This window comes from Podarcis pityusensis (assembly GCF_964106645.2).
Source record: "Podarcis pityusensis genome assembly, chromosome: 6".
NCBI lineage: Eukaryota > Metazoa > Chordata > Lepidosauria > Squamata > Lacertidae > Podarcis > Podarcis pityusensis.
The window spans coordinates 40,938,704-40,959,529 of NC_138030.1; the positions used below are offsets into that span (position 1 = coordinate 40,938,704).

The window sequence follows — 20,826 nt, forward strand, 5'->3', positions numbered from 1 at the left end:
TGGCTTTATCAGCTCTCTTTTGTTAACTTGCCCTCAGCTCTGGGGCTCAGGTGAGATAAACATGAAAGCCAGCATGTCTAAACAATTCTAATAAGCCAAGGCTTCCAGAAGGTCAGGCTGATAGAAATTTGGAAGTATTTGGCATCTGCAGCTGAAGCTACAAAAAAAAGCCCATCCTGATAAAAGTAGGATGTGCTGCAGTTCAATGGCCTTTTAAGCTGTGCAGGCATAAAAAGAAAAGCCCCAATTCAGATCCCCAGCATCTTCAGAGAAAAGATCTCAGGCTTGGGAAAGGTAAGGCGTAAGAAGGACCTGCTAGATGGCGCCGATGCTCCATCTAGTCCAGCATTCTGTTCTCACAATAGCCAGCTAGATGCCTATGGGAGCTCTCTCCTCACTTGCGAATCCCAGCACCCAGCATTCAGAGGTTCAGAAGCTTCAGCCATAACTGAATGCAAGACACTGCTGGCTGGGAGCAGCCTCTTTAATGCTGCTCTGTCATAACCTTATGCTGCAGAGTTTGCATCACTCCACCCTTCAGCTGATGCTCAAGAGCAGCCGTCCAACTGCGGCAGCGAGTGCACACCGTCAAATTCCTCAAGATGGTTCACATGATGACTACATGTAGAAAGATGAGAATGTGTAGAGAGCTGTCAGCTATTCCTGTGTGGCTGCTGGAAAAAGAGAGGTCACAAGGAAAGGTGCTGGCTCACTACCTGGGGTCCACATCACTGTATCATGTACAACAGCCTTCCCCAACTTGGTGCCCCCCATATGTTTTGGACTACTGATGCAGTCCCCCAACAGCATGGCTGTGCTGGCTGGGAGTTGTAGTCCGAAACATCTGGAGGGCACCAGGCTGGGGGAGGTTGAGACAGATGAAGTGGACAAAAAATTAATAATCAGCATGGCTCAGTTTCAGTCTCTCTGTGAGCAACATGCAAAAGCAATTGTGCAATTAATTCCAAATAACAGACATTTGCAATTTAAGGTCTCTTTCCTTGTCTAACTAGCTCCCTTGGCTAAGTTCAGTACTGAATAACTTTGGCTCAGTGCAGCTCAATGCAGCCGGGAATCTCAACATGCAGAAATGATGGGACTACCGTATTTTTTGCTCTATAAGACTCACTTTTTCCCTCCTAAACAGTAAGGGGAAATGTGTGTTCATCTTATGGAGTGAATGCAGGCTGTGCAGCTATCACAGAAGCCAGAACAACAAGAGGGATTGCTGCTTTCACTGTGCAGCAATCCCTCTTGCTGTTCTGGCTTCTGAGATTCAGAATATTTTTTTTTCTTGTTTTCCTCCTCCAAAAACTAGGTGCATCTTGTGGTCTGGTGCATCTTATAGAGCGAAAAATACGGCATGTTTTAGAGGGCCAAGACCATAGCTCGGTGGTACATTTTTATTACACTGGGGCAAGTCACTGCCTCTCAGCCTCACCTACCTCACAGGACTGTTGTAAGGTTAAAATGAGGAGGAGAACTATGTATGCCACCTTGAGCTCCTTGGAGAAAAGGTGGAATATAAATGTAATCAATCAGTCAGTCAGTCAGTCAACCTATCAAGTACCAAATACTTTCACAATTGCTCTGCATAGAGGATAGACCATAAGTCATTGAGGGGAAGGGAGTATCCCTGCATAGGTCATTAAAAAGCACCCATGTGCCTATAAGCCTGTATGAAGCACTGTAACCAAGACAAGACACTACTGGAACACAGGAGCATCACACATTAAGTCTCTGAGCCTATCTGGAATGCCTGCCTAATGCATCAATAGCAATCAGCGGCAGCGGCAGCAACAACAGTAATAATCCTGGTGTGTGTGTTTCTCTCTGCCAGGCGACTGGCTTTCCATCTTTAAAGCAATCAGCTAAAATTGCAGCTCTCACTTATCTCTAACCCTCCCAGGCAAATAAGCAAGCTGGCACCCTTGATGTCATTCCAAGCTCAGATTCATTTTGGCAGGAGCCTGCAGCTCTCCAGTCCCGATACTCACTCTCTCAGTCTACAGGGAGACACAGCTGTTGGTTTTGTAAGATACAAAAGCAAGAGAGAATTGAGGATCAAGACTTTATCGGTTCTATTTCTGACACTGAGAAGGGATATGTTCTCTGGCAGCCCAAAGAGGGGCGGGGAAAAGGTATCAGGATACCTCTGCTAAACGATTCGGAGTATGTTGCCTTCGGAAAAGGGGGACTTAAAACCTGGGATCCCATAGTTGGGCAGTTAGTGAGAGAAACATCCAGAGGAGCCCCTTATCATTTTGAAATGACAGCACTCATAGTCAAAGACAGAAGGCAGAAGGGAGCTGCCAAATGGAGAAGGTAAATGGTAGCTGCCTGCAAGCTGGATAGCTTGCTGGCCAAAATCAATTTTTTTAAAAAGGAAACCTTAAAACTGTACCACTTGGCATTAACTTTGTTCCAATGATACAATACCTTTGGCAGGCTGAAAAAGAAAACCCTTGAGTATTCCACCCACTGTCCTTACTAACAAGTCACAATGAAGTACTGATGGCTGTGTGGTCCAATGATCTCACCCAAGGCATCTACTTTTTGGCCTATTTATGAAAAGGTAGTTCCCCTTCCACCTATGAAATATTGTCTCTCATTTGATTGTGTGTGTGTGCGCATTTGTGTATGCGCACACATCAGTACACATGTGATTGTACCTCTTTTGCACAGTGCAGGTGCTGTAACTATGTAGATATGATCAAAACAACAATAAAGGTCTAAGCGTATATCAGGTAAGCATATAAGCAGTAGCCAGTTACCCCACCATACACTAATGTGTACAGACACCCACACATACACACAAGAAATTTATACACTATAAATCAGAGTGAGCAGCAGAAGGGGATTTGGGATGCCAGAGGAGTGTTTGGGGGGTGAGGCACTCTTGATACTGCCATCATTTTTAAAAAGAAGCCAAGTCTCAACAGAAGAGTTCTCATACGTCACAGGTACAGCAACAGGACCCAGACTTCAGAATGGGCTAAAAATAATGTGAGGGATTGGAATTCACCCAACACTATCCCAGCCCCGCTTCAATGCACATTTCCATCTGGCACATGTGCAAGGGGCAATGCCTGCATGATCTTCCAAGGAACGTTCAAGATCCTCTCTTATGAGAAGCAGCTGTATCCATGACCTCCACTTTGATTACTACTTGCAGTTGCTTGATAGGAAATATTTTCTACAGAGCAACAAACAGTGCATGTACAGAACGACAAGAAAATACCAAGACTTCAGTATGGAATTAGCCTGATCCTGCTGACCCCAAAGGAACCAGGCAATTTATTGTTCTCCTAGCAGAAAGGTCTTAGCAGCTGCAAAAGCCCTTACTTAGGATTTGCAAAGCTCCTCACAAACTCCCCCAAATCCCCTCGCTGAAAATATTCACAGTCACATCCGCCACCTTCATTTCACCCAGAGACGTGCCCAGGCATCTTCCAGGCACCCAAAACAACACGTTTGCTCAGTAAAGATGGGCTGCTTACGCAGCATTAAAATTCAGCTCACAGGTATGGGTAATTGCTGTTTCATATCTCTCAGTGTTGCTCTGGCCAAAAGAGAAACTTTGCAAAGATGCTCAGGATAGCTTGGCTTTATGGCTGTCGAGCCCATGCAGAAATGAGAGGGGGGCTCAGCCAGGTACACTTGCCCTGGGACTTGGAGGGCCAAGCTGATTGGGGGGCCCTGCCAGGGACTGGGTGCCTTTTTGTTTGAGTTTATGACTTTATTCTAACAAGACTCCAACTCTGGATCTCAGGCAAGCTGTGCATGGGCCAGGTGGTTAAGCTTGTCCCATTGGAATCCTTGTCCCATTGGAAGTTCTCAACTAACTCCATGACAAGAGCTCAGCTCCAAGCTCTAAGCCCCAGAGCAAGACCTTGTCTAACCAGATTCTCAGTAAGGTCATGCACAACATTATTTAATACTGTGATTCTTAGGCAGGAAGATAAGGACAGGAGATAATTTTGCTACTGTTAGATATGGTAAACATTTTGAGATTTCTGTTCCTGAACCTGCAGAACAAATTTGGAGTCTTCTTCTTATGCACATAAAATGGGACAATAATGGGACAAGAAAGATCTAGGGCTTTCTGGTGTACTCTGTTTTAGGGGGTTTGTCTTTTGGTACCAGGTTACATATCACAATGGGCTGACGCGATACACTGTTAATTCAGTTAATTCTGTAATTGCATATTTTAAATATTTTTACTTTATTTTAATCATAGCGTTCAGTGGTAGTGGTAATGTTGTCAACATCTATATAATGGGAGAAGTTAATTAGAGCAGTGCCAAATGTTTCATGATTACTGGCTTGGAAACTGCTTTCACAGGGACAGAAAAAATCCTGCAAATGGTTCAAATATTCAGTTTTTAAAAATCCTGTGCCTTCCATTGTTTCTGCTACTGCTTCATAGTTATCCCCGCCCCTCAAAAAAGTCATATGGGCAATCACAGCCAATCAGGGATCACATAATGAGAGGGATGATGCGGCAGCACTATTCAGCCAATCAGTTTTAACTACATGAAATCATCACTAAGGCAAAATGAAGACGATCCAGAGGGAGAGCAAAGCTTCCTGAATTTGTGAGCTTGCAGCAATCACAAAAAAACCTGCTGAAAGAATCAGAATCAGGCACTACCCGCAACAACAGCTGTCAAGGCCAGGCAGAAAACTTTTGAGATCTATGTGTGTGTGTGTGTTTGTGCAGGGGTCAGCAAACTTTTTCAGCAGGGGACCGGACCAATGTCCCTCAGACCTTGTGGGGGGCCATACTATATTTTGGAAGGGGGGGAATGAACGAATTCCTATGCCCCACAAATAACCCAGAGATGCATTTTAAATAAAAGCACACATTCTACTCATGTAAAAACACACTGATTCCCGTCCGCAGATTGAATTTCAAAGGTGATTGGGCTGGATCCAGCCCCCAGGCCTTAGTTTGCCTACCCATGGTATAGAACAACTGCTAAAGTTGTTGCTCCCACTCCAAGTTGGTCTTGACTTGAATTTTCATTAAATGACTAGATTCTGAAAACCCACAGCTATAATGATATCATCCACTTTCAGTGGATGACGAAGATTTCATGGACTTACTGGATAGAGTTCTAGCTCATCAAATGGCAGCATGGCTGACCATGATGCCAACTAGTGAGGTCATTCATAAAGGCAAGCCTACTGCAAGCAAGGAAGGAAGCATAATGCTAAAAATAGACAACATGAAAACCAGCAAGTAGGAAACAATGTAGGACATGCAATGTTGCCACACCCATAGATTAAGCAGTTGCCCTGATGTCTGACATTAACAGTGTAGTCACAATGTGCTACAAGAGTGTGCAGTCTGTGATAGCTGCAACCTTCCTGATAACGGCCAACCCATTCTATGTGGAAATACAGAAACAGGCTCACATAAATGAATGTCCATGCAGTACAATGCCCTCCACCACGTAGAAAGCTAGGTATCATGGAGGATTCTAGTTTACCCTTCACCCTAACATGCTATTTTTCTTTGTGCAAGGAATTAGCATTAAGTGGTGCAGTCTAGAAATAGGGCAACTGCCTAGGCTCAGAATCCAAGTAAACTGTTCACCATTCTCAGCTGTTGATTTTTTATTCAATGAAGGTGAGACTCTGTATTCAGGGACTCACTGTCATAGCAGCCTTGGTGCCAGGATGGAGAATCTGTGGCCCTCTAGAATTCAATGTTTCTCAAACTTGGGTCTGCAACTGTTGTTGGACTACAACTCCCATCATCCCTGACCATTGACCACGCCGACTGGGGCTGATGGGAGATGGAATGCAACAACATCTGGAGGGCCAAATGGTCCCCAGCCCTGTGTTAGTGGAATACTGAATAATCAACATAGAAATCTAAAATTCTGTGGTCACAATAAGTGTGAATTTTGCAGGGAGAGGTCTGAAGTGCTATGCAGGCTAGAATCCAGTCTTATTTAGATAATCTACAGTAGGCACAGGCAGAAGGTAGATTGGGATCTACTGGTAGTTTTCTAGGTGATCTGTAGTAGATTGAGAAAAAACATTTATGACTCCCAACTGTTTAACAACAAATCAACTTTTCCTACCTAAATCGGGCGGCTGCAATGAAAACCGCTAATAAGCAAAAGTGGATTTTGCCCTAAAGGACTGTGAGCTCAATTCAGATCTGGTACCAAAAATAAATTCCTCTTCTCAGGAGGCGCTCAGAGGCATAGAATTCCAACTATGTCTTTTGCAGCTGGTTCTGACTAGTAAATTGTGGGGTTTGGCTAAAAAACAAAGCTCATCCTACAACCCTGAACTCTGCCCACCCTAATCTAGGGAATGACAGAACTTTTCACACTCTGTTAATGAAAGGACAGGCAAGCAGACATATGGAGATAATTGGCAATACCATAATAATTTCAGAAGGCTAATTTGTAGCAATGCTGGCCAAGCTCAGCTAACTAAGGTTTAGCCTTTTGATATGAATTCCACCCGATTTGTTTTAGGTGCATCTGATGGAGCTGTATCTCTCTTTAGCATGGAGGTGCTTCTGGTGATAAATTTTATTTATTTTTCATTTAAAGCTGGACCTATGTAATTTGCACTTGCTGAAACAACATGAAAACCAAAACACCACCATCCATCAAAATTTGCAGTTCTCCAAAGTATGTCATGCAGCCCTCCAGCCAAGAAACATATACAAAATGCATTCTATGAGATAAAATTGCCCAGCAAAAATGGGTATATTAGGCAAAACTGCACACACAAAAATGTGTATGTTTGGAGAAATTCACACTAAAATGCTGCTGAATTTTCATGAAGACAAAAAAAAAACACACACAAACTGATGTGGAAGTGTGAACTAAAAATTAGAAAAATGAAAACCCAAAGAACCTGAAATTGACAGATTCACCCATTCCTATGTGCTTCTCACAAACCCCACAGGTGGCACCAAGCAACCCTGCCAAGTTGCTTTACCTTGTTAGATAAAGACAGATGTTGAAACTCATTGGATTCCAGGGCCTTGAATTCCCTATCAAAGTGGCGGGCAACAGGAACATAGAATACTATGAAGTGAAATGCGTTTCCCAGTTACTGGACACCTCATACTTCTGGACCTTCAGTCTTACCTTGTCAGCGAGGCAGTCAGACTCTTCCGCCAGGAGGTATACAGTCCCACCCTCGGCCATAAGGAGAGCAGTGTCAGTGGTGGATGAAGATCTTGGCCGGCCTTGGTGTTGGTGCAGTATTGCTGTCAGGCTGCTATCTTGGGGGGCCTTGCGGACAAGGTGCGGGCTGATTTTCTGGGGTTCCAGGGAGCCACTCTTGGCTCGCCGACTGCCGCTGTGCAAGCTAGTCCCCCTCTTGATGGAAGGACGGGAGCGGATCTGCTGCAACACCCTGTTGAAGGCAGTGGGCCGAGCCGGAAGATCGTGGAGAGACATGGCATAGGAGACACGGTGCATCTCAGGGGAACGTTCTTTTTCGTCTGGGGAGTCGTGGTCAGACATGCCATGGTGCTGGTGCTGCTGCTGCTGTGATGACTCCTGGGAGTTATGGTGCTCCCGTTCCCGGGACCGTCTGCGGCTATGGAAAAGATGCTTAAGGCCATGGCCAAACATAGATCCCTCAGACAGCTGTTGTATCTTCTGCATGGAGAAGAGAGACAAAAGCATTGGAAGCACAGGGGCTACACAGGGCTTCTCTTACATAACACAGACGGCACAGAACACAGATGGAAAAATTAGCTCGCAATATTGCCACAATCCTGCAGCTGCATCTTCTGTTGTTACGAACTGGTTTAGCGTTTTTGAAGTTCAGGCTCACCCACACATAACAATCTGGAGTACAATATTTTGCATTTCATGACCATGAACCTAGGGATCCAGCACTCTCAGCAGTGATTAACCCCTAGGGTTCCACCACCACCACCATTTGTTGAACTATCACAATTCACCACCAGTACACACTTATACACACTTACTGCTCTCCCAGGCCTCCCAAAAGATCCTACGTCAGCTAGCATCCAGCAAGAACCATTGTCAGAGCACTTTTGCCAGGGCAGGAGGCAATGGATGTGAGCAATGTGGGGTAATGATTACGATGATTGTACAATACCAAGCGACTGGAAGGCTGAGAGATCACATTGATACCATTTAATAGCACAGTGACAATTGTGATAATGTCGTGTGCACCCCCCCCCCCCCCGAGACATATTTCTTAAGGGGTGGGAAGGGTGCTAAACATCAGGATTATTCATCATTCCTATGCAACCATCAAAGCCTGGCATAGTATGCCCTATCCATTGTTACAGCTGGATGTTTTAAAGGAGATCACTATATTGCATTAAGATCTGCAGCAGAGGTGGGGAAGTTTTGTGGCCCTCTAACTGTTGCTGAGCTACAACTCCCACTATCCCCGAACACTGGCCATGCTAGCAGGAGCTAATGGGAGTACAGCATCATCTGGAGGGCCACAGGTTCTTTGCCCCTGATCTGCACCCTAACTGTGACTGGTATGGCAGGTGTCCTATGGCCATTTCCACACTTTTTGCTGACAACTCTTCAATTTGCAAAAGCATTCTCCATAGCAGGTGCTTTTCTTCCTGGCCTTTTAAATATGCTTTAACAAGATATACTCCCTCCCAACTGAACCTGCCAGCTATAGATATTAACTCCTGCCCATTTGTCCTGCAAACTCTGCTTTAAGGAGTCCCATGAGTTGGCACAAGCTTTTGCCAAAGTCACAGCTTCACTAGACTGAGGGAGACAGAGAAGAAAGTCTAGAAGAGAGCTGGATGCTCTGCTGCTTTTGCCAAACTACAAGGCAAGCTATGGTTACAGTTACTCAAGTCAAGCCTAACCAGATGCATCTTATAGAAGCTACAGGCAATGTAACCAAATTTCATGTATAAGTGCAAAAGCAAACCATAGCTTCCTTCATTAAATCATCATTGAAAACTGAATAGGAGATTTTCCTTTCTTCAGAGTTTATGTGGCTTTAGTAGCTAAAAGTCTTGGTTGTGGCCCACTCGGGTTTCCTCCACAATCGAAGTAATACGAGGCAGGAAAAAATGCCAGAACAAGGGACAAAATGCTGGTCTTACACCCTGGATAGCCAATGTGGTGTCCTGCAGATGTTGTTGGACTGCAGTTCCCATCATCCCTGACCATCGGCCTTGCTGGCTGAGGCTGATGGGAGAATCAGATTTGGCTATTACTGTATTAAAATATAGGCTACAAAAGTCCACGGCATTTATCGCCTATGTAGCAAAAATGTGTGTGTGTGTGTGTGTGTGTATGTATATGTGTATATATATGTATACATATATATGTATATGCATAAAAGTTTGCTTATAAGCAGAACAAACTTCCTTTTGGGACATTGCTTCAAGATGGAATGAAAGAGCCACATAATCTTTCCAAGGAAGCTGGAAGTCAGGAGCAGAAAAGTGTTGATCCTGCCATATCTTGCAACATATCAAAGCAATTAAACAACAGATTGTCCCCCAGAAAGACCGCTGGGTGGCAACTTGTGTCAGTTGCCATTTCAAATGAGCTTGTTGCTATTTTTGGAGCAGAGAACAAATTTCCCACCACATCATCCCATATCTGTGTGTGTTTAATGCACCTGGCAAATAAGTGGATCTGTGGAAGAGAAGTGTGTGGTGGAGCCTGCTCCCAGCCTGCAACTCCCAGAACCTGGGCTGCTTTGAACCCATTCATTCATCTGTGGTGCTTATGGGGCATGGTTTGGTTATGCATGGAATGTAGATAAAAGTTTTTCCTATGTATTGATCAAGGATCCCTAGGCGACGAAATAAAAGGTATTTCCAATCCATGTTACATGTTGTCCATGGTCATAAAAGAAAGGACTTAGCTAATGTTAGTGGATGCAAACATAGTTAAAGATTATTTTTTTCATGAATAAACTATGTGGGAAATTTTCTAATTTCATTTGTATGCATCTCTAATTATGGGATCAGATCTTCTGAAGGATGACAACAAGGACATTCTGTACATTCTGCTCTCCCAGGAGAACATGGTATTTGGCCATACATTACTTCTTATCTTGTTTTATTTTTCTTGCAGAAAGATTAACCTGTAATGCTCTTTCATTATTAATAAACCAGACTGAGCTTGGTTATGTGAAATCATTAATATGTAACAAGCCCAACAATGCTGAGTTCTTTTGAAAAACCTGACAAACAGTGACCCTACAGGAGCTGCAGTTTGAAGAGCATTTAGAAAAGTGATCCTAGCAGCCCACTGACAAGGAGTCTGCATCAGCACTCTCATCTAATTAAATTAATGATTTTGTATTGGGAAAACAGCTGAAGACTCAAAAGTCCACTGCTGGTGAAAGAATAGCAGCTGACCTGAGACCAGGGCTTTCTTGTGGGATCAGGGCCACCATGCAGGTGAATCTTGGCATGAGAAGTGCAAGCTTCCATCACATTCCCTCAAAGCAAACAGAACGAAGCCAAGGCAGAAGTCCCTGAAGCAGAAACAACTGAACCCAATTCTAATAAAAGAGCAGCATATTCACCTCCAAGGATCTCACACAGTGCAGCCTATGCGCTGGTTAAAAAAACTTTTGGAGAGATGTCAGGCTCCAGGCCAGAGGCCTTCCCTTTCAAAGCCTTTTAAACCACAGAGCCTAGGGCTTGCTGATCAGAACATTGGCGGTTCGAATCCCCGAGATGGGGTAAGCTCCCGTTGCTCAGTCCCTGCTCCTGCCAACCTAGCAGTTCAAAAGCACATCACAGTGCAAGTAGATAAATAGGTACCGCTCTGGTGGGAAGGTAAACAGTGTTTCCGTGCGCTGCTCTGGTTCACAGAAGCGGCTTAGTCATGCTGGCTACATGACCCAGAAGCTGTATGCTGGCTCCCTCGGCCAGTAAAGCGAGATGAGCGCCGCAACCCCAGAGTCATCCGCAACTGGACTTAACGGTCAGGGGTCCCTTTACCTTTACTAACTTTCAAAAAGGGGGTGGATTTAGATGTCAAGGCACTGTTGAAGAAAATTGCTCCTCTGGGCGTCACCTTGCTTTTTCAAGGCTTGTGTGCTCCATGTCACAACATGGGCACGACATGGGGCAAGCAGTAGGGAACAAATATCTAATACAGTGGTACCTCAGGTTAAGTACTTAATTTGTTCCAGAGGTCCGTTCTTAACCTGAAACTGTTCTTAACCTGAAGCACCACTTTAGCTAATGGGGCCTCCTGCTTCCGCCGCGCCACCGCTGCACGATTTCTGTTTGTTGAACTATCACAATTCACCACCAGTACACACTTATACACACTTACTGCTCCCCCAGGCCTCCCAAAAGATCCTACGTCAGCTAGCATCCAGCAAGAACCATTGTCAGAGCACTTTTGCCAGGGCAGGAGGCAATGGATGTGAGCAATGTGGGGTAATGATTACGATGATTGTACAATACCAAGCGACTGGAAGGCTGAGAGATCACATTGAAGCAAAGTTCTTAACCTGAAACACTATTTCTGCGTTAGCGGAGTCTGTAACCTGAAGCATATGTAACCTGAAGCATATGTAACCTGAGGTACCACTGTAAATCCAAAGCAGACCACAGAGGATCTTCAGCCCATCTGTGTTCAGGTTTGCCTACGAAAGCAAAACTCATCTTGCCACAAAGCTATTCACCATATAGCAGATCAGACTATTGGTCCATCTTGCCTAGTAATGCTTATTCTGACTGGCAGTAGCTCTCCACAGTCTCAGACAGAGGTCTTTTCTAATCACCAGCTACGTGGTCCTCCTAACTAGACATGTTAAGGACTTAGTCTGGGTCAGTCCTTTCTGCACGGTCCCAACCAGGGACTTCCTCTCTCAGGATCCTCTCCCTCCTTGGAACTTTTTTTTTGGGGGGGGGGCTTATCTATTTGTTAACAAAAGCAAAACATCAGTAGGGCAATCACTAAATGACTGGCTAATCAAGAGACATTTTAAACAACTGAATAGGCCTGTCTGCTTTTTTAAAAGTCTTCAAGAGATGCCTGAAATCCAAAAGTGAGAATGCCTGCCAAATGTCTGCAGGAGGAGTATTCCACAGCAGGGAACTAGTGACACTACATGCCTGATAGTCACTTGAGGCCAGCTGGGCTTCTGGAACACACGGCACAACTAACAGCACTCCTCTGGATGATCTCAAGAATTCTGCTGGGAAATAAGGGCTCAGGAAGTGCTTAAGAGCCTGGACTCGTTTTTCAGCCCTTTGCATACCAACACAAGAACCTTGAACCTTCCATGTATTTTTGCATTCTCTATGCCTGAACCCTAGTTTGAGTTCCACTGAAGTATCAGAGAAGGGGCAGAAACATTCATTTCCCAAACATCAACTTGATCTCATGGTTCCTGGAAGCCTCACATCAGCACCCCACGGTTTAATCAAAAGTGAAGAACATTTAATGTGTAGTTTTCTGCAAACTAGCCTCAAGTCACTCAACTCCCACTAGTACCCAAATCATTAGGCCTCCTTTATTCTCATTAAAAGTTAGGAATAATTTACTAGCCACTAAAGTTGCACAGGGGAAGGGCAAAGAGGCTCAAGCTTTCCTCATCAGCCAATTGACTTTAAGAATCAGAACGTCTTACCGATTTTCACCTGTGAAAAGGATTACCAGAAAGAAAGGGGAAAAAACCCTACTGTATTGAATTGCTGCTTTGGGCCATCATGATTTAAAGTTTATTCTATTTATAGAGTCTCTATGGAAACGGAGCGCACGTAAGGTAGAAAAGAACTATAAAACCCACAGATTTCTGCATCATGGTACAGAATGGATTTAGATTCTTCGTTTGCCCTTTAAAAAAAGGCTCATGGGAACCAAAATGCCTGGTTCCCACATTTTAAAAATAACCATTAAAAAAACATTTAAAAAAAAAAAAAAAAGAGGCTGGGGACCAGGAAGGAAAAATGGGCTATTTTCACAGCATCACGCCATGCCGTGTTTCCTTTTGGGAGAAAATGGACAGATGACAACTGACATAACCAGACCATGCAAATGTAAGCTGGCAAATTATTCTGATCTATGGATTTCTCAAAAGAAAGTAAGAAAAGCCCTGCACAATCAGGCCAAATGTCTACCAAGCCTAACATCATGTTTCTAGGGAGGCTGTGTGTCCTACTTCACAGAGGATAGTCTTCTTTTTGAAATAGTTCTCTGTCTGGTCCAAGGCTGCATTCACGCAGCAATTTATTTCATTTCCCTGACATTTCCCAAGCAGGTAATTTCCACATTAGATTTGAGCTTTCACACAATGTAAAAGCCACTCCCAAAAAAACTAACGGAATATAGCGCATGTTTAGCCTTCATTTCTATGCTATTTGATTCCAGGAAAAAATCCACGTGCAGCCCCCTTAGCCTAGAAAACTGCGGTAGTAAAGTGATGGAATTTGGAACAGCATACCAGCATACAGTTATTTCCTGCTGTTTTCATGTGGAAACAATTAAAATTAGGCACATGTGGAGCATTGCCCAATGACATCCATTGCTGTGTCAAGCCACGCCCACTGGTATGAACAAAATATAGGGCAACATGTCAGTCAAAAAAACCCCCACTTCCATAGCATAACAGGTACTGCAGTGTGAAAGGGACGTCAGAAAATAGGACATAAGTCCTAGCATTATAATCAGGAAAACTAGCGCCAGATTCACATGCACCCAAAGTCCAGTTATCTTCCTCCATAAAAAGAGAGAGGAGCAGGAGCCTTGAAGCTGCTCACTGACAACACATGGACAGCAAAACTGAGTAGGCACGGAGAGGGCACTGGCTTTAGTCTTCTCTACCATAGTGAGATATCCAATCATAGAACTGTAGAGTTGGAAAGGATCCCAAGGGCCATCTAGTCCAACCCCCTGCAGTGCAAGAATCTTTTTGCCCAACGTGGGACTCGAACCCACAACCCTGAGATATATAGTATTTCTGTTTAAACGATGGCCATTTTTTCCACATTTGCACATACATATAAATTAGGATAGGGGATTGTATGCAGATCTGTGACCTCTTCTTTCCTTTCTCTGTTTTTGCGCAACCCCAGAGTCGGTCACGACTGGACCTAATGGTCAGGGGTCCCTTTACCTTCCTGCCAACCTAGCAGTTCGAAAGCACGTCAAAGTGCAAGTAGATAAATAGGTACCACTCTGGCAGGAAGGTAAACAGCGTTTCCATGTGCTACTCTGGTTCGCCAGAAGCGGCTTAGTCATGCTGGCCACATGACCCGGAAGCTGTCTGCGGACAAACACCGGCTCCCTCGGCCTATAGAGCGAGATGAGCGCCCCAACCCCAGAGTTGTCCGTGACTGGACCTAATGGTCAGGGGTCCCTTTACCTTTTATAAATTAGGATAGGGGATTGTATGCAGATCTGTGACCTCTTTTTTCCTGTTACAGATAGGTAGCCGTGTTGGTCTGCCATAATCAAAATAAAAAAAATCCTTCCAGTAGCACCTTTAAGACCAACTAAGTTAGTTCTTGGTATGAGCTTTCGTGTGCAAGCACACTTCTTCAGATACACCTGAAGTGTGTATCTGAAGAAGTGTGCTTGCACACGAAAGCTCATACCAAGAACTAACTTAGTTGGTCTTAAAGGTGCTACTGGAAGGATTTTTTTTATTTCTCTTTTTTCCTTTCTCTGTTTTTGTCTGTTTGTTTGACAAGCATGAGTGGTCATCCTACTGCTTCCCAAAGTGGCCAACTAATTATTACTCGGAAGCTCATAAGTAGACCACGAAGGCAGCAGGCCTCCCCTGCTGTTAGTTCCCAGCAACTGATATTTAGTAGCATACTGCTTCTGAACCTAGAGAGTCTGGGAGATCAGCAGAGAAGCACCAGAACCTGTCGATTGGTTCCACTGGTGTGGTGGCTAAGGTGTTGGACTAGGATCTGGGAATTCAGGGTTCAAATCCCCACTCAACCACGAAACTCACTGGGTGACCTTGGGCCAGTCATTGCCTCTCAGCATAATTTAATTTACAGGGTGGTTGTAAGGATAAAATGGGGAGGGAAAAAGTCATGCATGGTCACCCTGAAGCTCCTTGAAGGAAAGGTGGGAATAGAAATGTACCGTAATAGGTATAGAAATAAATAAAAGACCTGCTCTTCACCAGAACATACAAAAGTGCAATACCATTGGTTGAATCTAATACAGTCACTGCATGAATGGAACAGATTTAGAGGAGTAGTGGGGAGGAGAGTAAGAGGAAGTCCAAGTGCATGATCCAAAAGTTGCTTTGCGAGTGCAATGACTTCGTTGTATGCAACCTAATTAAAGCAATGATTTAAAATAAAATAAAAACCACCACCCGTAACCTCAAAACAATAATTACATGCCACACATTACAAGGAGGACATGATAATGATAGTATGCCTCTGAATCTCATGTGGCAAGAGTGCTATTGCACAAGGAACTTACTTATGGGCCTCCCAGAGGCATCTGTTTAGCCACTGTGAGAACAGAGGGCTGGACTAGATAGGCTTTTGACCTGATCTAGCACAGCACTTTTTGTGTTAATATAATTAACCCCAAGCCTTGATATATAATAAAACTGCATCCTATTCAATCATGGTTGTATTAACTTGCCAATCTTAACCTGAGTGAGTCAATAACAGCCTTCAAAGCATGAAACGTGACTCATTTTCCAAACAATGCAAATGAAAAACTTAGACAAATTACCAAATGCACACTGCTAGTGACAAAAGTGTAGGAGTCTGTTTCCGAATATTGCACATATATACAGAGATATTTTACATATATGTAGAGGCAGACACCTAAACCTTCCATCCCTTTGGATAATCTCATCTATTGTTCTGGCTAAACAACTGACCTAATTAAAAATAATAATTGTAAAATGGACTTCAAGGTACATATTTAAATGTGTTTTTATTGGAACAGCTTGCAGGGCTTGCTCTCAAGGTACTGAGGCCAAAACTCATGATAACTTTTGACATGGTAAAGACACCGTGAAGTGATCATATGGCAGCAATTTCATGGTTTATGTGTGTACACTCTCATGTAATAACAGCAAATAATTATAATGGCAAAGCAGAAAAATTCAAAAGGCAGAATTTGACCCAACCTAGTAAATACTGATTTTTACCACTGGGGGGCAGACAAACAAAATACTGTATTTATGACATAAAACCAACATTGGTAAATAATGATAAAGATGATGGTGGTGGTGTTTGTTCCGGGTAATTACCACATCAAAAGAAAGATTCCGGCCATAGATACAACCTTCAGTTCAAAAAAATCACTGTGTTTCAGTAAGCCCCTCCCCCATGACTTAAAGGTGAAAGCACTTTGCCGTTCCTGTACAAACGAGAGTCTTGGTTGAAAAAAAAAATTATATATATATATATATATATATATATATATATATATATTTAAATTAATAACCCATCTTTCACCCCAAAGCTGTCCTTTTCCCCCCTTTTTTTATCTCAACAACAACCCTATGAGGTAGATCAGTAGAGATAGAAGTAGAGATTGTGGTTGGTCCAAAGTCACACAGCAAGCTTCATGACTAGGTGGAGATTTGAACCCTGTTCTCCCAACTTCTAGTCCAGCACTTTAACCACTATACCACACTGGGCCCAAATGTAGCTAACGTGAGTCCTAGATAAGTCCCATGGAACCCAATGTGACAGTTGCAACTAACTCAAGACCCACTGCTTCCAATGGAACTTAGTCAAGACAAGTGGGACCGGTCACAATATGTTTCATTGTGGAGTGCTCCTGTTCAAAGTGCCAGCCAGCCAGCCAGCCATGTCCTCATCTTCTTCCAGGATACTCCATTACACCAACAACTGAGTTTTCCGGCTCTCTCCCCAGCAGATAGCATTAGCATTCTGTGCCCCCTGAACACAATAAATTCTCATTGGGCTTTGGGACGGGGGGGGGGTTACTCCCTTGTTTTCCCCCCTGAACCTACTGATACCTCCTTTTTGTGCACAGGTGATGTCATTTGGGCACTCACTGTTGAAGTATTATTATTATTATTATTATTATTATTGGAATCATCCAACATTTGCTTTGCAAACAGCAGATGGCTGGCATAGAATGACTGTTGCTCAAATCCAGGACAGACAGACAGAAGCTGAAGTGAAGTTATGCTGCAGAAGAGGGAACAGATTCATCTGTGTTACAAATGCAGTCTGAGAATATTATCTTATTCAGCAAACCCATTCCGCCAGGGAAAGGGCTCTAGCCTTCACAACAGGGCTCCCCCCTTCTCCTCCCGCTGCACGCCCCCTACACCTCACCCAAATCTCCTCTGGAGGGTAGAGAGGCACTGCACCATAGCTGCAAGCTGCAGAACCATGAAAGCACACATACACAAAACAACTGTCCACGTAATTCAATGTGAAGAAGGATGTGTAGCACCACCAGCTAGGAATGGCAAGCCTATCCCAGTTTGTATGTTCTCTTGTCGGTTATTGCTTCTCATGGTTAACTCCTCCATTTGGCTTCAAGTCTACACGCTGGTGCCTGCTTTGGACCAGTGTGATACACTTAATATGGTAAAGGGACCCCTGAGCATTAGGTCCAGTCATGACCGACTCTGGGATTGCGGCGCTCATCTCACTTTATTGGCCGAGGGAGCCGGTGTACAGCTTCCGGGTTATGTGGCCAGCATGACTAAGCCACTTCTGGCGAACCAGAGCAGCGCATGGAAACATTGTTTACCTTCCCGCCAGAGCGGTACCTATTTAACTACTTGCACTTTGATGTGCTTTCGAACTGCTAGGTTGGCAGGAGCAGGGACCGAGCAACAGGAGCTCACCCCGTCGCAGGAATTCGAACCGCCGACCTTCTGATCGGCAAGTCCTAGGCTCTGTGGTTTAACCCACAGCACCACCTGCGTCTCTTACACATCACCAAAAAAAGAAGAAATGAATAATCAAAAAAGAGGACATAGATCTGAATAAAATTTCCATATGCTAATTTATATGCCTAGATGCAACAAACACTACAATCTAAACAGTAATGCAATACATTTCACCATAGTGGGGTAGACTGTGAGCAAATGACCTGTGTGCTTGCTCAGTCGGCCCTCCATGTGCTCACTGTAGATGGGGAACTTCAGGGCCCCTGCTCGCTCTCCCTGCAGTGATTCTCTTTCTTTAAGCCAGACTTCAGGCCAACTGAACAGTTTATAACCAGTATGAGGTTGGCCACAGTTCTTGAAGCAAAATCAAATGTGACCTGAAATGGTGCGTGTGTCTGCGCTCGCATGCATGCCTTCCTTTATCCTCCTTAAATGTCACCTCAAACAGAAATGAAAGAAACTGCACACATCTGCCATCTGAAGTCCTGAGGAATTGTGACCTTTATATCTAATTAATTTACTTGTTTAACTCACACAAATCCACTTGGAAAAACTGGTTCTTCAAGATCCATGTGCTATTCCCCCTGAAAGGTTATTAAACATCACTGAACATTTACATGTCTCGAAATCCCACATACAGGTTTAGCAAAGTATTGTTTAAGGATTATTTATGAAATGTAATTTTTGCCCATGTGATCTCACATAAGTGACCCCAAGGCAGGGTGTAGTAAAATATTAAACCATAACATGAATATAAAAGACCATCAAACTAGCATCCGGTACAACACAGTATCATAATTGTGATTATGGCACAATTCTGTCTGAGCACCACAACAAGTGCAGGAGGTAAGAAGAAAGAGTTGCCAGCAAGCATGAAGTGTTGCAAAGGGTCCACTTACAAACACTGTGTTATCATAAGGGCGGCATAATGATAAAGTTAACATTTAGCATAAGTTATAGAGCACAACACTCCATGCACCAAATGTTTGAGCATGCAAGAAAAGGACAGAAACGCACAGTAGCAAACCAGACAGTGGCTGATAAATGATTTTACAGGGCGGTCACTAATCATGTCATTCCAGAGCCCAAGCTGGTACTGTTCATGCTGCCTGACAGCAAATATATTCAGGTAACCCGTAGGGGACTTGGCTCACCTTGACAATGACCTTCTAAGACTGAAAGGCAATAGCTTATTCTCCCGCAGGACACACATTTCAAGCATACTATGCAAGAGCTCTGACACTGGACATACTAATCTTCACGGGTAAAAAAGGGCAAATGTCACATCCACCCACTCCAGCTATCCCACAAGGCGAGACGTTAATGTCTCCTGACAGAAGTAGGCTTCTAATCTTCAGAGACGTCGAACCCTGAAACAGTCTCTTCAGAATGGTGCCAGAGACAAAGACGGTAAATGGTTTTAAAACTGAGCTGAACACAGTTAACTATAGGTATTCAATACTGCATTTTAATTTAGAGCTATCCAAGTACCATTCTGGGGGTGATTTTCCTTTGCTATCCCTTCAGGTTTTGAAGTGCACAGTGGAGCAGGGAAAGGAGATCACCTATTTTCACAAAGCAAGGTTAGGAAATTTGTTCGCACATTTGTGACAAATTCACAATATATTTGCAAGTTGATGGACTGCTGATAATTAACATAACCTGCACATTATTTTAACCAAAATGGCAGATGCCAAATTGCAGATGGTGAAAAGACTGCATTTCTGCAACATTCTATTTCAAAATCAAACCACTCAAATGTGAAAAAGGTTAAGTCAGCTTCTGCAAAATCTTTGTGGAAACTGAAAATGTATAATGATACATTGAGTTCCCTTTTAGTCCACTGCAAGCCCTTCAGCATTTTAGTTTTTACCAATGTTTATTGCTGCATCAAGAAGACTAGAAACTTGCTACTTTTGTTTCCAAGTGGAAGTTGGGCTTCTTGTGGGGTGCAAAACAAAATACTTATATATGTAATTATGTTAAAAAGCTTTGGCTCCAGGTCAAGGAGCAGCAACACATTTGTGGATCCTTGTTCTTTGGCTCCTAGTTCCTGATTCTAGTCTTTCTACTATGCAGTGTTGAACCTTGCTTGAACTTCCTGTGATGTTGACATTGGACTCTTGCATGATTCTGTCATGTTTGAACCTAGACTAATTCTCTGTGTTTGAGCTTAATGTGTTTGAAACATACTGCATCTGCAACCCTGCCCTCATTGGTGAGTCCTTTGGGGAAGGTTCGTATCTCCTGCAATTGGCACCCTAGCACCTAGTATTTCCTGCAGCATGACATCCTGCTTCACCTCATCCCAACAAAAATCCCACCACCGCTCGCCAATGCTTCTATTAGGCCCAGAAAAAAGCTTCCATTGGTACCAATGGGACTTGCTAATGGTGCATTTAGCATCCTGTCTAACGTGGCTCTCAGTTCCCACCTCAACAGTGTCAGGAAACAGGATGAACAGCTATACTGCTACTAAGCTGGAGTGTTGTCTGAGCCCATGATTTAACTGCAGGGGAGATTTTCCCAGCACAAAGTTTAAGCGCTCAGCATGCAAAGAATTATGACAGCACCTTACAATGCAAAACATTCATAGTTATGTAAAAGAACAGGACCTATACACAGTCACGCTTAGATAAAGAAAGCAACGCTGTTCTCACTCTGGGCTTGGAAGGAGCCTGACTTGCACTTCACCAAGGACTAAATTATATTCTGTTACACTCAGCAAAATGTGCAAGAGAAGAATACACCCAAAACACACACACACACACACACACAAATCTGCTAGCTTAAAACATTCAGGTCTTCATTTATTACAAAGACAGAATGCCTGTAAACACAAGGAAAAGAAAAATGAGACCCAAGGCTGTCATTTACTAAGTTTTCACTCAGAAGACTGCACTAAATCTTTATAAAGAAAAAATACAGTGATGGTTGGTGTGCTAGAGTTTGGGCAGTGACTGCATAAGGCAGAGGTAGGGAATC

General features: G+C 43.6%; 1 protein-coding gene across 2 annotated transcripts in view; it reads right to left on the minus strand.

Annotated features, from left to right (window-relative positions):
• TMCC2 (transmembrane and coiled-coil domain family 2) overlaps positions 1 to 20,826 on the minus strand; it is a 93,885-nt gene that overhangs the window by 64,171 nt on the left and 8,888 nt on the right. For both annotated transcript variants that reach the window (XM_081009038.1, XM_081009040.1), the window contains exon 3: positions 7,125 to 7,643. In XM_081009038.1, coding sequence (XP_080865164.1) covers positions 7,125 to 7,643 — 519 coding nt within the window. The remainder of the gene's footprint in view (positions 1 to 7,124; positions 7,644 to 20,826) is intronic.